This window comes from Lycorma delicatula, chromosome 5 (assembly GCF_047948215.1).
Source record: "Lycorma delicatula isolate Av1 chromosome 5, ASM4794821v1, whole genome shotgun sequence".
NCBI classification, from domain to species: Eukaryota; Metazoa; Arthropoda; class Insecta; order Hemiptera; family Fulgoridae; genus Lycorma; species Lycorma delicatula.
In genome coordinates this window covers 40937278-40953285 of record NC_134459.1, presented here as the reverse complement: position 1 = coordinate 40953285, position 16008 = coordinate 40937278, and the positions used below count along the sequence as shown (strand labels likewise).

Below are 16008 nucleotides of genomic sequence, written 5' to 3'. Positions count from 1 at the left end.
ATTTTCTAACAGAAATTCTGAAGGTGCCCGATGTTAATATCAGGAGAGATTTCCTGGAAGATGATGCTAAATTCGAAAACATTTTCTTCAGTATATCGGCATCTAGGAACAAAAGGGTCATTTCCAACGTAACTAAACATCATGTGCAGCATATTCAACGTAGCCCAGGTACTAGTGCAAGGTGAATTTCATGTTGCATTGGTTTGAAAAATCAATTCTTTAAAAAATCAAAAATGGTTCAAAAATCAAAATCTTTATCCTTTCCGCCTGCAGAAGGTTCAAAATTTCCGACCAACAGATAACCCTCAGGAGTTAAAATTCTGTCATTGGATTCTAGACAATGCTGATAAAGAAATTCAAGTTTATTTATTGATAAGATCACCTTTACAAGAATAGAGTCTTCAATTCTAAAAATAGTAATTTATGGAGCGAAGACATCGACATGATACTGTGGAACTAGTTCCCAACATAGATTTCACATTAATGTATCATGCAGCATTATTTATGACAAAATTCTGGGACCATTAGTTTTCAATGAAAATGTTACGGGAGAAGCATACATTCATTTCTTGGAAAATAATTTGCTGTCTCTTTCACAGGATGCACCTTTAAAAACTAGATAGCAAATGATTTTTCCAGCACAATAGTATGCCACATCTTTCTTTAGTAGCTAGAAATCACTTGAATGCTAATTTATTAAACTGAATTGGACGTAGTGGACCAATCGACTGGCCACCACAATCACCTGACTTAACACCGTTAGATTACTTCATTTGGGGGTCATACGAAAATGATAGTATACCAGCAAAATGTTAATATTAAAGAAGAGTTACTAATTAAAATATGAAATGTTATAGAATTTATACAGAATGATCATGAGTTGATACGGAAAGCCACCGGAAATATTACTAATTAAAATATGAAATGTTATAGAATTTATACAGAATGATCATGAGTTGATACGGAAAGCCACCGGAAATATTTTACATTGAACAGAGTGCTGTGTACATTGTAAAGGAGGGAATTTCAAACAATTACTGTAACTGAGAGGTTTGCTATTCTGTTACCAATTATAATTTCATGTGTTTTATGTTTTCTGTTTTGCTATATATTAAGAATAATGTTTATTAGATACAGAAAGAAGAATACGATTTTCTGTCAATTTTGCTTCAATAAAAAGCCAATTTTTAATAGTTTTTATTTAAATTTTATTGGCTATTTACATTACTTTTCTCAGAATTAAATTCTCTACAATCTTTATTACTAAATCTTATGCATTTATTAGACATTTAACAAAGCTATTGTACTGCAAACCTTAAAAAAAAACTTTTTTTCGTCACCAAATTTTGTGTTTTATGTCGGATTTCTTAAAAACTATGGAGTTACAATTCTGGGTTCTATTTTATCCTATTTCCCAGCTCAAATTACATAAGAAACCAGCAATTTTACAATTTAACTTGGCTCCAAAAATTACAAGTCTTCTTTTTATTAGAAGAGCTGAAATCCAGTCAAAATCTTTCACTAGCAGTAACTAAAAAACAAAGCGTTTCGAGAAGTTTGTTTATATGAACTTTTTTTCATTATTTTCACAAGTAGAACATGTGTTAAAAGTTTTTCCATTTCTTTGTGGGTCAACCTGTATAAAATGAGAATATATCAAGTTTTCTTTATATTGAGGTAACATGATTTACTTGTTACTGTACTAATTTTATATGTAATTATTATTTATTAATAAATGAAGTGTTACAATGCTTTGTGAGATATGTGTAAAATTTAATCTATCTTTTAATCAAAGTGGTTTAAAAATAAAACATTAAATAATCTGCTTAGAAAAGAAAGAACTAATTAAATTATTTAAAAATATTTGTTTTGATAATAACAAAATCAGTATTATAAAAAATGCAATTACTATTTTCTACTGTTTTCTTACTATTTTATCTAAATCACAAATAATTACATTTTTTAAATACCATATTAATTTCTTATGACACACACCTTTTTTCTTAAAAACCAACATGAAATTTATGGGTGCATATGATGTGTGGGGATTTCTAAATGACAGTCCAATATCTGTACTTAGCATTGTACTACATATGTGCTACAATACATTAATGTATGGTAGTAATGAAAACAAATCGCAGTGTGAATTCTAATTACTTTTGATTTTACATCAGTAATTTAATGTTGTGTCTGTTATGTAGGCTATATCATAATGTGTGTTTATAAACAAAATTTTGTCATGAGAGTTTTTGTTTATGTCTGCATTTTCAGTTATTATAACTTTGTTATTATTCATCATCCTGTAGTTTTGTGTAGGATACAAGTTGCCTCAGCCGAACACATAATAGTATTCATTTTGTTTTAGTTGAGTGAAGTTAGTATAAATATAAACTGAACACACAATCTAACGTCACTCAACTAAAACAAAATTAATACTATTATGTGCTTGCTTTTTTACTAGCTCGCTTAAAAAAGCGAGCTAAACTTATTATAAGTATAAATTGAACACACAATCTAAGTTTTTCCAATTTGTACTTTAAGCGAGCTACTAAAAATGAGTTCTGCAAGATGTTTGCATTCATTTATGGTCAACAAGAAATTAAAAGTTATTCACTTAGTTAAGAAAATTGGTAATCTTGCAGTAGGCCATAAATATGATAGTCTGGAATCGTGTATAACAAATTGGAGAAAGAAAAAAAGCTTATGGATAGTAGTAAAAGTAGAAGAGCATTTTGCAGTGGAGTTCTGAAGTTTCTTCAAGTAGAAAAGCAATTGTTTTCTTACATTCAAGACATATGTGAGTAAGGATTTGCTGTTTCAACAGAGACTACAATTAAAAGCTGCACAAATTGTGAGGGACTTCTAATACTGATTTTTACAGCAAGTCAAGGAAGGATAAATAGATTTATGAAGAGGTATGAACTATCAAAAGAAAAAGTACATCTACTTGTCAAAGTTTGCTCGATGCCTTTGAGGAAAAATTATTAGCTTACCAGACATGTAATTCAGTTCAGCCAAGAAAATAACTTTTTTATGGGGCAGGTAGGAGGAAATTCTGATCAAACACTGGTTCACTTCGACATGCCAGCAGATTCAACAATTAATGCTGTTAGTGATAAAAGTGTTCTTGTGTGAACTTGTGGTTATGAAAAGCAGCAATAAAGTCATGTTGACAGTACTTGAAATGGACAAAAAACTTCCACCATTTATTGTATATAGAAGAAAAACCCTTCCAAAAAGTGAAAATTACCTGCTGGCATCAATGTTAGGTGCCAAGAAGAGGATAGGTGGATAACAGGCTAGTTTTAGAGTAGGCAAAGTATGTGTGGGGATGGCAACCTGGAGCTCTTTTAAAATTGAGCAGGGTGTTAGTAATGGACAATTTCCATGGACATGTAACAGGCAACGTGAAAAAAAGATAGTAAAATGTGAAAGTAAAACACAGTGCAAGTTTGCATTCTATTAGAATGATGTCATTACTCCAGCTACTCCATGTTTGTTTAATTGACCTTTCAAAGCTTATTTGAAACATTCTTATTCAGAGTGGGTGGTGACTGCAGTCAATGAAACGAAAGTTCAGGAGGAACTGAAAAAGAAGAGTTTGACAGTAATATGCAAGTGGATCTTGGTTGCATGGGGTTAAAATGATTTAATTGTACAGAGCTTCTTTAATTGTAATCACACTTCTGAAGTGTGAGATTCACACAGTGATGAAGATTAAAAAACAGGTAAGAATCCTTTTTCAGCTTTACTACATTAATGTTTTAACTTGCTTGTCTATAAAAATGATCTTATGATGTTGCTGCAATACGCTTTTTGTTCTTTTTACTTCCTTGTACTTGTACAAGGAAGTATTGTAATTGCAAAAAAATTTTGGTAAAATGGAAATATCCATTTTGACCATCCCTGAATCCATCTTGACTAGTTTCAGTGTGATATCTGTACATTCGTACATATGTATCTTTCATAACGTAAAAAAACGATTAGCTGTAGGATGTTGAAATTTCGGATTTAGGACTGTTGTAAAATCTAGTAGTGCATCTCCCCTTTTGATTGCAATCAACTGAACTAAAAGTGTCCAAAAAAGCCCAAAATCCAAAAAACTTTGAGAGCTTTTCAATGATATATCATAAGTGGTACTTATTTTTATTGGTTCCAGAGTTATAGCCATATAAAATTTTATTTAATAAAATATTTGGATCTTGCTAGGGGAAGGCACATCAGCTCGAATCAGACTTCATCTCCTTTTTTTTTTAATTTAAATATACTGATTTATTAATAATTATTAACCTCTGATTGTAAAAAAAATTTACGATGAATAATAAAAAAAAAAAAATTGAAGAAATATCAGAAATTATTAATGAGATAAAATTTTATGTATCTTTCATTTAAAAAATAATGTGTATATGTAATTTAATAGGTGTACAAAGAAGTCAAGTGGTGTCCACATCAAATTTTTTTGTTTCAAACTGCCAGGTGGCCTAGGTGTATTTCTGTATTTTTTACAGTGTTCATCAATCTACTATAATTTTTATAAATAATGTAGTATTTAATGACAATTTAATTTTAAAGTACATATTTTAATACTTAATCTTTATTGTACAAAAAATAAAAAGAAATCAATTGAAAATTTTATGTGTTTATCTTTTTTCCCAAAAAATATATAATCATATTTCAGAGGCATATCTTAAGCAAGTAAATATATATATATATATATAAAACTATGAAATTCTTTTAATATGTATATTAAAATACAAATAATAATATCACATTATTAGAATTAATTTTACAACAAACAGTTATCTTACATATAATTTCATACCTTTATGAAATGGAGTCAATAACATGTATGATGAAATAGGAAAGTCTTTAAAAGCATTTTTTAACTGTTTTGCTTTTTCAGCAATATAATTTTCCAGTTCTTCATCAGTTTTATTAAAAATGTTCTGAAATTTAAAATAAATATTAAGTAAATAATTATAAAAATAATTAAATTCATTATTTAAAGTAATTATAAAATTAATGAAGTTAATATATTATCTATTATAAATAGATATAAAATAACACTGGTCAACATAAAATTGAAACTGAAAAAGGAGTAGGTATTCCATATAGTATTTTTACACTGAATCTGAATACGTATTCCGAACCACCCAACATGTAATGTTCTTAAGGGGTAATGTTATGTAAACCCTTAAATTTATTTGTTCCATCATTTGGGGAACAAACAATAGAAATAACTTAGTACGTCTGTATATTTGCTTTTTCACATCTGATTTATATTGTGATGCATGCTGTAGACCTATAATTGATACATAACAGTCGAATGAAGATGTCACTTCATGTCAAGGCAGACACGTACAGACATATCAGTGAATCAAGTAATGAGTAATTCAATATGATGAAATTTTCTTCAGTATGTTCAGCTCTTGGTATGATTTACTGTGTTCTTTACTTGCGGCAGTGGTTTTACCACACACACATATTATAAAGATTGTTTCATAAGTGATGCCATAAATTTAGTAAAAGAATTTTGTAACAGAACAACTTTTGGTATTATTTTATTGAACATCAAAATTTGTTAAGTGTGTGTTTGTTAAGATTTGTTAAGTGAAACACGTGTGCACATGTGTTTTTCACTCTGTTTTATTGCATTCCATGGTGAAACAATTTTATGAAGTATTTTAAGTAATTATGTATTTATACGTCAAAACTTAATTATTTTTATAATTAAGTAAGTATTTCTGTAATATTTCAGTTTGCATTCATTCATTAAAACATTCTGAATTTTACAATGAATAAAAATCTGGCTTGTAAAAATTCTACAAATATTTTTTGTTACAGTTGCAGAGAATTCACAAAGTCGACAAAACCAGTATTGAATCTGATGAAAACAGCTTACAAACATTATTTGAATGTCCTTTGGGAAACCAAGATGAATCTTGGGCTCCACATATAGCATGCATCAAGTGCTATGTTAAACTAACCCAGTGGTTAAAAGGAAAAAAAAGAGCATTTGCCTTTTGGTGTAACTATGATTTAGCAAGAACCTACTAACTGTTATGATGACTGCTATTTTTGCTTAACCAATGGTACTGGTTTCAATTCAAACAATAAAAGTAGTATTGCATACCCATATGTACATTCAGTTATGATACCAGTACTTCACGACCATTCCAACTTCTTGGAAAGAAATTTCTGATTTCCCAAAGGTTCAACCAATGAATCCTCAACTTTAATAGATATTAATTACATTCCAAAAGAATCAAATACTGAACCTCACCTCATCACACAAGCAGAACTGAGTGACCTAATTCATGACTTGTGTTTGTTGAAACAACATGCAGAACTCCTAGGTTCACTTCTTAAAGAATGGAATTTATTAAACAAGGATACTAAAATTTCAGTATATAGAAATCGATATGAAAATTTACTGAAATACTTTAATGGATGGTTTAATTTGTTCCTGCCATGATGTTAGAGGGCTAAGTCTGAATGGGACATTGAATATGTTACCAGCTTTATTTATAGATTCATCAAAAAGAAGCTTAAAGGTGGTGTTGTTGCATAACTCGAATACGTTTTTTTCTATACCAGTAGCACACGTTGTAGGAATGAAAGAAAAATATGGAAGTATGGGAAAAATGTTAAAAGCTATTAAGTATGATGAACACTCGAATCATTGCTGACCTGAAAACGATAGGTTTCTTCTTGGTCTTCAGAGTGGCTTTACAAAATATATGTGTCTTTGGGGTAGTCGGGCTGCAGATAAACATTCCGCAGTTAAAAACTGGCCAAAAAGAAATCAGTTTACTCCAGGAAAGGAAAATGTCAATATTCCCCTTGCTGAAGCAGATCATATTATTTTACCACCTCTACACATAAAACTAGGCCTGATGACAAATTTTGTAAAAGCATTAGATAAAGATGGAGACAGCTTTAAATATTTAGCTGAGGTTTTTTCACAATTACATGAAGCCAAATTAAAAGGGGGAATATTCATCAGGCCACTAGTAAGAATATTAATTTGAGAAAATATATTTGAGAGCAAACTGAATCCTAAAGAACTGGCAGCATGGAAGTCATTCAAAAATGTCGTTACTAGTTTTGTTACATAAAAGCTAGCTCAGCTTTATGTCGTAACATAAAAGCTGAGTGCCATGATTGGCTTGTAAATGAACTCTTGGTGAACTACAAAAATTTAGGCTGCAGAATGTCACTGAAAATTCATTTCTTACATTCTCATTTGAGTTTTTTCCCTTTGAGTTTTTTCGGGTGACATCTGCGACAAACAAAGGGAAAGGTTCTCCCAAGATATGTTGCAGATGAAACAATATCATCAAGGCAGATGGGATGAATCTATGATGAGTGACTACTGTTGGATGATAAAAAGAGAAGACTTCACTGAACACAAAAAGAAAATAAGAAAAAAGAAATTAACATAAACGTAAATGTCTGTAAAATAAAGGTAGTAATTTTAAGTCTAATTATTATTATTTTTCTATTCTATTATTTAAGAAGCTTCTCTATACATCTAAACATTTGAGGGTGATGAAAACTGATTTTATTTTAAGATTCAGCAATAAAAAATACATTCTAATTTACCTACTTTTATCTCGGTTCCAAATTATATATATTTATATAATTTTTTTAATTTTTTTTTTACCTGTGTAATTAATAAATAATATTATCTAACAAAATATATGATAAAACCAATATTTACTAAATATTCTGTTTAATTTCATGTTAATAATTTAATAACTAGCTGTTTGGATAGCTCAGAGACTTAGCGTTCATATTCTTAGTAGCAGCAGATTCAATTAAAGTCTAGTTGATATACATGGAATGTGTAATGGATGCCTGCCCAGACTGTTCAGTTGGCTTCTTTTTTTTTTGGGAGTGAAAAATGTTTTTACGTTATCATCGCCCGGAAAAAAAAATCAAATATAAAAACAAAATACAAAACATACACTAGAAATTTAAAAATTACATTAAAATATGAAATACAAAACAAAATAAAAAAACTTAAACTAAAACATTAAACATGGATAGCGGAAAAAATAAAAATTTTAAATGAAATTCAGAACAGTATAAAAAGAAAATAGAAAAATAAGACAACGCTACTAACAAGTATCCAAAATACCAACACTAAAGAAATAAAATATAGAACATGAAGTTTTGCAGTAATAACGCAAGACCTCTGTGCAGGTGCATTATCATGGTAAAAGAATCTTTTCTTTTGTGAATTTTTAGCCTGAATAGCACCTTTCAATTGGTCCAGTAATGAAGCTTAACATTCCCCAGTGATGACCCTGCCTTTTTCCGTGTAGTTCATGAGCAGCACCACACCACAAGATTTCAAAATGTCATAGCCATAACTTTTCCTGCAGATCTGTTTGATTTCTGACATGTAATGGTGAATCCATTTTACATCTATTGTTATAAAACATTTAAATAAGTCTAAATATCCTTAAGAAATGTTCAGTCAAATTCATTTTTGGTTGATTTTAACAAACATTGCACTCATCTAATGGAAAGCTTTTTCATACCCAAAAAATTGCGTTAAATATAGTAGACATGATTTATAGAGTTATCTGGAAGATCAACAAGCTCAAAAACCTTCAGACTGTGATTATTTAATTTGGCAATATTGATTTTTGTGACGATTTTGTTAGTCACAGAAGTCTTTGGACTTCCCAAGCATTCATTAACAACTTGAATGGATGTAAGGCCTCATTTAAATTCAGCAACCCACATTTTACTGAAGAAAACAAAGTGAATAAATAATCCTTTAATGTGGAATGAACTGAATCAGTGGCATAGAGTGAGGATGATCCAAATTTAGGTAAATATCTATTTCAATCCAATTACATGTCACAGCATCCAATATTTTACCATAGTAATTACTCTGTCATTTATCATATTAGAAGTCTGCAACTTCGCAAAGTTATGGGACTTTGGACAGTTCAGTAGGGAGTTCGTCATCCTGGGATCATACCACTTGAACATAAAACAGCTATCTCCAGGAAGCATCACCTGTGCACATTCACTTTCAGCTAGCGGTACTGGTTCTTTCTATTAGATGAGTGCCACATTATATTTGATCAGTTATGAGCAACAATCAATCTTTCTTTCACCTTAAGTTCAGCAGATGCTTTGTTCGTTCCACAAAATAATTTTGTGGTTTTCAGTGGATTCAAGAATTATAACAACAATCTTTCTTTCACTTCAAGTTCAGCAGATGTTTGTTCTTTTCACAACATCAGTTTGTGGTTTTCATTAGGTATAGCAATGTTCAGCTTTATGAGTTCTTTTTTTTTGAGCAAAGTCTTTTACTTTCAGGCTGTAGTTCATATAAATAGTGGTATAATGGGTGACAAGGACCTCCCTACCTCCATTCCTTCTGTCTGAATACTCTTTTTTGGATGTTTGATAGTGCTATGCCAGTCAATGGCACATTACAGCTGTTTTATTGGTAGTCTTAAGCATCCAGTATTTACATCAAATGTATTTAGAATTTTACTAACTTTTTTATATGCGCAAAAGCATTCTATAATGTGACTGCATATTTTGCTATTGCAATATTTTCATACCAAAAGTATGAAGCATATTGAGTTTTGCTTTCCATTTATAATCAATCACTTTTCTTATAATCTCATTTCTGGCTTTCACCTTGAAAATGGTGATCTGATTGTAAAAGAGTGTTACCTGAAACCACTTTCAAGTAGCTTGGCATTTTATTACAGAGGAAAGTTTTTTTATATTTACCAGCAAATTAGATGTTCAAGTAAATTTTAGTTACTTGCAATTGGATCCAGTGCTTATTATGCCAGAGTTCTTTGGTCTTGATTCAGCAAATGATATTGTCTCAGATGTGTAAGCTACTTATTTCTGGACAAAAACATACTTTTGATGAGAATACCTTATATATTACTTAGAATAACTAAAATAGATAGCATTGTAAATACAATTTTTGAGAAACACAAATAGATAAACATAAAATATTTATGTATTAGTTTTCATGATCAAAACAATACAAAATTACCTTTATTTTTGTGTACAGAACAGATGTATTATGATGAAGAGTAGTATATTTCTTTTGTTTCATCACCTGAGAAGTACAAAAATATCCTTAATTTATAAAGTTAGGATTAAATGAATCAATTAATTTATTTATATAATATAGTAGATAAAAATGTGTTTTACGCATTCAGCTTTAATATTTATTTACTATTTTTAATAAATACAATCAAACCTTGGAAACTGGAATCTCATAAACTTGAAAACGTTCCATTTTTTCCCTTCCTCTTAATAAAGTAAAATAGGAAAAAAAATAAATGGCAAATTGAAATACAATTTTGATTTGAGCATGAAGGAGGCTGCTTTCTTAAAGTAGCTGGCAAAAAATACAAATTTTTCAGAAGTACTATGGGAAAGATAAGAATGGAAGAGGTAAAAGGTGTACAGTTCTGCAAAGATTTAGAAGTGAATCATTTGAGATATGATTAAAAACATTGATAAACTGGTTCAGACATAAAAAATAATGAAAAATTATAGAATTCTAAAAATTATGAAAGAAACTAAGAATCAGAAAAGCAACCAAAAGGAAGGCCAACTGGAAAATAGAAAAGCTATTAAATTTAACATGGAAAAGACAACATATCCTAGAATGAGATGGAAGGAGCAGTGATAAGCATCCAAACAAATGGATCCATGTGATAGAAGAAGGTTACTAGTTCCCCAGTAAAATAGAACAGGAGCAGCAGTACAGTATGTGCTTTGTGTTAAATGACCTTGAGATTATCAATCTAAAAATGTAAAAAACTAAAAAGAAATTGAACTTTTGTTCAGTTTCAAAGTATATTTTCAGACGAAATGAATAACGTAATTCAGAAATCGTAACCACTTAAGCATTAAATTTATCAAATTAGATTTAAATTTAAGTATTGAATTATTCAAAAAGTGTGTTTCATAAATTTTATACTTTTAAAAAAAAATATATTAATAAATGATTATAAAAATGTAAATAAAATTTGTTTATATCACAAAAAATGTGCTCAAAATCAAAAAATAATGATTAAAATGATAGTTTCAATTACACCTTCAGAGGAAATATTATTGTGAAAATCCTGGATGCTGAATCAGTAAGAACTGAAGTACTTTTACTACTCCTGAGTCCGCTAATTACAAAATACTGTAATTTCATCAATTTTATAAAAATTGCTTGTTTTTCTGTAAATATTCATCATTATGCAGACACATACATCAACTAAATTTTCCCCCATATTTACTCAAGAACCAGCATGCTGATAAAAATTTCAAATAGTTCATAAATTATAAAAACTCCAATTATGATTTAACTAAAGAAAAACATATAGAAATTTAAAATGCAAGAATTGTTTTATATACTAAGCTATTGAATTTCTGAAAATTAAATTCCAGTTATTAAACAATAGACTACTTAAAGTAAAACCTAACACCTTACTCATCTACTTTGCTACATAAATTTATTATTTTATCCTAAATTATTTATTTTTAATGGCAAATCAAATTATATTCATTAAAATAGAATGTTCTCTGTACTAAATGATTTCAGTTACTTTTGCAATTATTTTTAGAAATTACACCAACTATTTTCTACTTTGGGATTGGCTGATGTTATTACTAGTGGTTTCTTTTAGTCACAAACATTTTTGTTAGCAGTAGACAGATATATTAAATTTGTACTTGTTTGTATAGTGTATCAATGTTTGTTAATTCATTACCATTGAACTATGATAAGTAAGATATTGTAGTTATTTTTTTATATCTATACAGTAAAAAAATTAATTTAGCCATTCAGCTGTTTCCGAGCTTGGTGATTCCATTGACAAGTTTTTACAGGTGGTTTGCCACAATGACTTCCAGTGTGGTTAATTGAAACCCAATCACTAAAGAATACCAGTATCTGCAATCTATTATTCGAATCCATATAAAAGTATTTGCCTTTACTAGTTTTTGAACCATAGAACTCTCGACTTTGAAATCAGCTGATTTGTGATGACGAATTCACATTAGTGAATACACATTAGTAAACCAGTCAACAGAAACCAAAATAGTTCAGTGGTTTTACAACTTTTGTATTTTATTTTTGGAAATTTTTTTAAGAGGTGGTTAGCAAATGCTGATTGTAAAATATTGCAAACAAAATATTAACTTTTCTAATATATTATCATTCAAAACAGCAAGTAAATGTCAAACCTTATACCTTTTTTATTGTGGCTAGGATATGGTCATGTTTCACAAACAGAAACTCAGGTAATTGAGAACCAATTATGTCATTTAAAAGTAGGTTTATTTCCTCTTCTTTATCAAACAGCCTGGTCTTCACCCAATAATCCCATCTTAAAATTTTTTCTTCAGCATCATAAAACCTGTTATTATTAAAACCTAATATAAGTAATAGTAAATAACACAATCAAAGTTCTATTTTCATAACATTAAATTTTATTTTATTAATAACACTTAATTAGCAGGATATCAGAGGATAATGATTTAGGCTTCATATAATAACAAATAAGCTTATGCTTGTATAAAACTAAATTTTCAGATGAATTAAAAATGCTTAAGATAATATTAAACTGATTTGGTGTACATTTTCATATATAATGCTTTGTTTTAGTATGGGTGTATGGTAAATTATTCAACAGCGTCGTTTTCTTTTCCAAAAATTCCAAATTCTCTCTGAGCTAAGCTTAAAGATATATCTTTAAGAAAAATGATTACTTTAAAATTTAGTCATATAATGGTCAAATTTATTAGTTTTAATAATTTAAGCTTTTACTAAGATTTTCAATTATTAAGAAAATAATTTTAGTTTAATCTTATTTATCTTTATTTATTTGACTCCAAGTAAACTGAATATATACATTAATATGAAAAGTTTTTAATTTTTATTTTCAACCCCAAAAGATCAAGTATGAGGCTTACATGGTGGTAAGCAATACTTGAGATTGGGAGGAAATACAAAATTTAGAAGTCATTTTTAAAATTTATTTTAATGAGATTTAAAATCACATTTCTTCATTCTTATGTAAGTTGTTAATAATATTTTTATATTTTGTAAAAATCTTACTTCATTTCCTGCTCGGAAATGTCCTTGAATTGATCAGATAATAATTCCTCACATTCATGTTCTACAATTTTTCTCATATTAATGAATTCTTCTTCTTTTTTATCATCAATCTCTGGTGGAATGTAATAGCCATGTTCTATATCATGAATAGCATTAGAAATATTAACAGTGGTAGCATAATCCCATTGCTCACGATCTTTTTCAGTCTGTAACAGTATAATATACCATATCAGAAACTCTTTTAAACAGAAAATATTAATAAATATCTAAAGTAAATATTAAAGATATTATAAAAATATTAATTTTAAATGAATAACTTTCTAAGTATTTCAAAATATGTTCTCTAAAGATCTTTAAGAAACATTTTGAATATTTTCTTTTCCTCAATGATGTTGTATAATGGGTTGGTCTGAAATGGTTTAGAAACGAGCTCAGTGAATGGTAAAATTATTCTAACTCCATTTTTGTTGTTACTTTATTTAATATGTTATCTTTATCAAAATATAATGTATTTGTAAATTCCAAAATTTCTCAGTGAGTTGAGTAAACATAATATACTGTTACAATTTCTCTGAAAATATACTTCTTACAACTTTAAAATATATATTTTAAATTCTACTAGCATAAACCACCTAGTACAAACTATTGAGATAAAATATTTCTTACCTTAATTTTATCATGACAGTACTTAGTGCACAAGGTGTAATGTTCGTTACAGTAGTACTGGTCAGTGAACATTTCATCATGTACATGGTTTTATTTTTGTGACACAGTATATTGTTAATTTTTAATATTTTTATTTTAATGTGCAATTAAATAAAATGAATTAAATCATGACTGAGGATGTGGGATCCTGTGGAAGTATTATCATAAAAAAATTAAGGTAAGAAATGTCTTATCTCAATAGTTTGTACTAGGTGGTTTATGTTGGTAGAATTTTAAATATAATTAACAGTACAGAAGAATAATATGAATTAAAAAAATTAATTTCAAAAAAATGTTTATATATATATATATATATATATATATAAAATAAGAAAGAAACTAGTTAAATCTCAAAAATTAACCTGGTGTACTTAACAATAAAAACTGCCTATTAATAAAGGCAAAAATAAAACACCACAACACAATTATAAAATCAGAAACCACTTATGTAGCAGAAACACTCTTCCACCTGAACGAATAATCAAAGACAGACAGACTCCAGAAAATCGAAAGAAGAATTGGAAGAACCTACATCAATAAAAAGTACCCAAAAAACGGGCAATGGTGGATTGTGCCCAACAAAGTCATGTACAAAGGGCTAGAAACCATCACTGATACCATGTGTAAGAGGAGACTAGGTCTAATGCAGTACAATCTAGACTTGAAGAACACCATGACAGGATGCAGATGGATCTGAGAAATAAGAGAGGATCTGAAGGAAATTGGCCTTATCCCAGAAGACAACACAGATAAGATAAAATTAAACAAGAAAATCAAGAACAAAAACACTTGCTTCACACTCACAAGAAAAAACTCGCAACATGAACATTTTCAACACTAGATAGGGGATAAAGATTGGAACATGAAAGGCCACTACGAGGCCGAACAGTCCCATTGAAGAGACTTGGATAATGAACTGACTAAAGTGATCCTATGGAGTCATAAAAGATAATAATAATATATATATAACTGAACGTACATTTGGGTATGCGATACTGTTTTTATTGTTTGAAATGAAACCAGTACCATTGTTTAAGCAAAAATAGCAGTCATCATAACAGTTAGTAGATTCTTGCAAAATCACAGGCATGCCTAAAGGCAAATGCTCTTTTTTTCCTTTTAACCACTGGGCTAGTTTAATGTAGCACTTGATGCATGCTACATGTGGAGCCCAAGATTCATCTTGGTTTCCCAAAGGACATTCAAAATAATGTTTGTAAGCAGTTTTCAGCAGATTCAATACTGGTTTTCATTGATTTCATGAATTCTCCACAAATGTAACAAAAAATATTTGTAGAATTACTTCATAAAATTGTTTCACCATGGAGTACAATAAAACACAGTGTGAAATGAAACACACACACACTCTCTCACTCTCTCTCTCTCACACACACACACACACACACACACATACACACACCTTAACAAATCTTGATATTCAATTAAATTAAAGTTGTTTTGTCCTAAAAATCGTTTACTAAATTTGCGGCATCACTTATGAAACAATCTTATAATATGTGTATGAGAACACCACTACAACAACTTAAGAACACAGAAAGTCATACCAAGAGCTGAACCCATACTGATGAAAACTTCATCATGTTGTATTACTCATTACTTGACTAACTGATATATCTATACATGTCCTGCTTGACATGAAATAACATCATTCGATTGTTAGGTTTCAAATATACATCTACAGCATGCATCACAATAAAACAGATGTGAATAAACAAACATAAAGATTTACTAACTTATTTGTATTGCTTGTTCCACAAATGATGGAACAAATAAATTTAAGTTGTTGTAACTTAAGAACATTACGTGATGGGTTGTTTTGGAATATATATACAGATTCAGCATATAAAATATTATATAGGACATCTACTCCCTTTACAGTTCTAAGTTTTATGTTGACCAGTGTAATTTTATACTTTTCTTTATTAGAGTCACAATAATATATGATCTTTTGCTTAATTCTACATAAATTAGTTTTACTAAATGTAATATCCATAATAACACAGGTCAACAAAATTAAGGAATTTGAAAGTTGTTTGTAATCTGATAACTGATTATGTTATTTTGTGCATTGATTTCAATATGGCCACCATTTTCTATCACATAAGAATTTTTCACAATACTAAAAAAAAAAATGGGAAAAGAAAAATGGTATTCCTCATAGAAAACGT

At 29.1% G+C, this 16008-nt stretch overlaps 1 protein-coding gene across 1 annotated transcript in view; it reads right to left on the bottom strand.

Moving 5' to 3' along the window:
- Window positions 1-16008, bottom strand: part of LOC142324406 (uncharacterized) — a 47512-nt gene that overhangs the window by 12001 nt on the left and 19503 nt on the right. Inside the window, exons 4-7 of the mRNA XM_075365238.1 lie at window positions 13115-13320; window positions 12248-12413; window positions 10046-10111; window positions 4823-4946 (exon numbers count right to left, since the gene is read on the bottom strand). Coding sequence (XP_075221353.1) covers window positions 4823-4946; window positions 10046-10111; window positions 12248-12413; window positions 13115-13320 — 562 coding nt within the window. The remainder of the gene's footprint in view (window positions 1-4822; window positions 4947-10045; window positions 10112-12247; window positions 12414-13114; window positions 13321-16008) is intronic.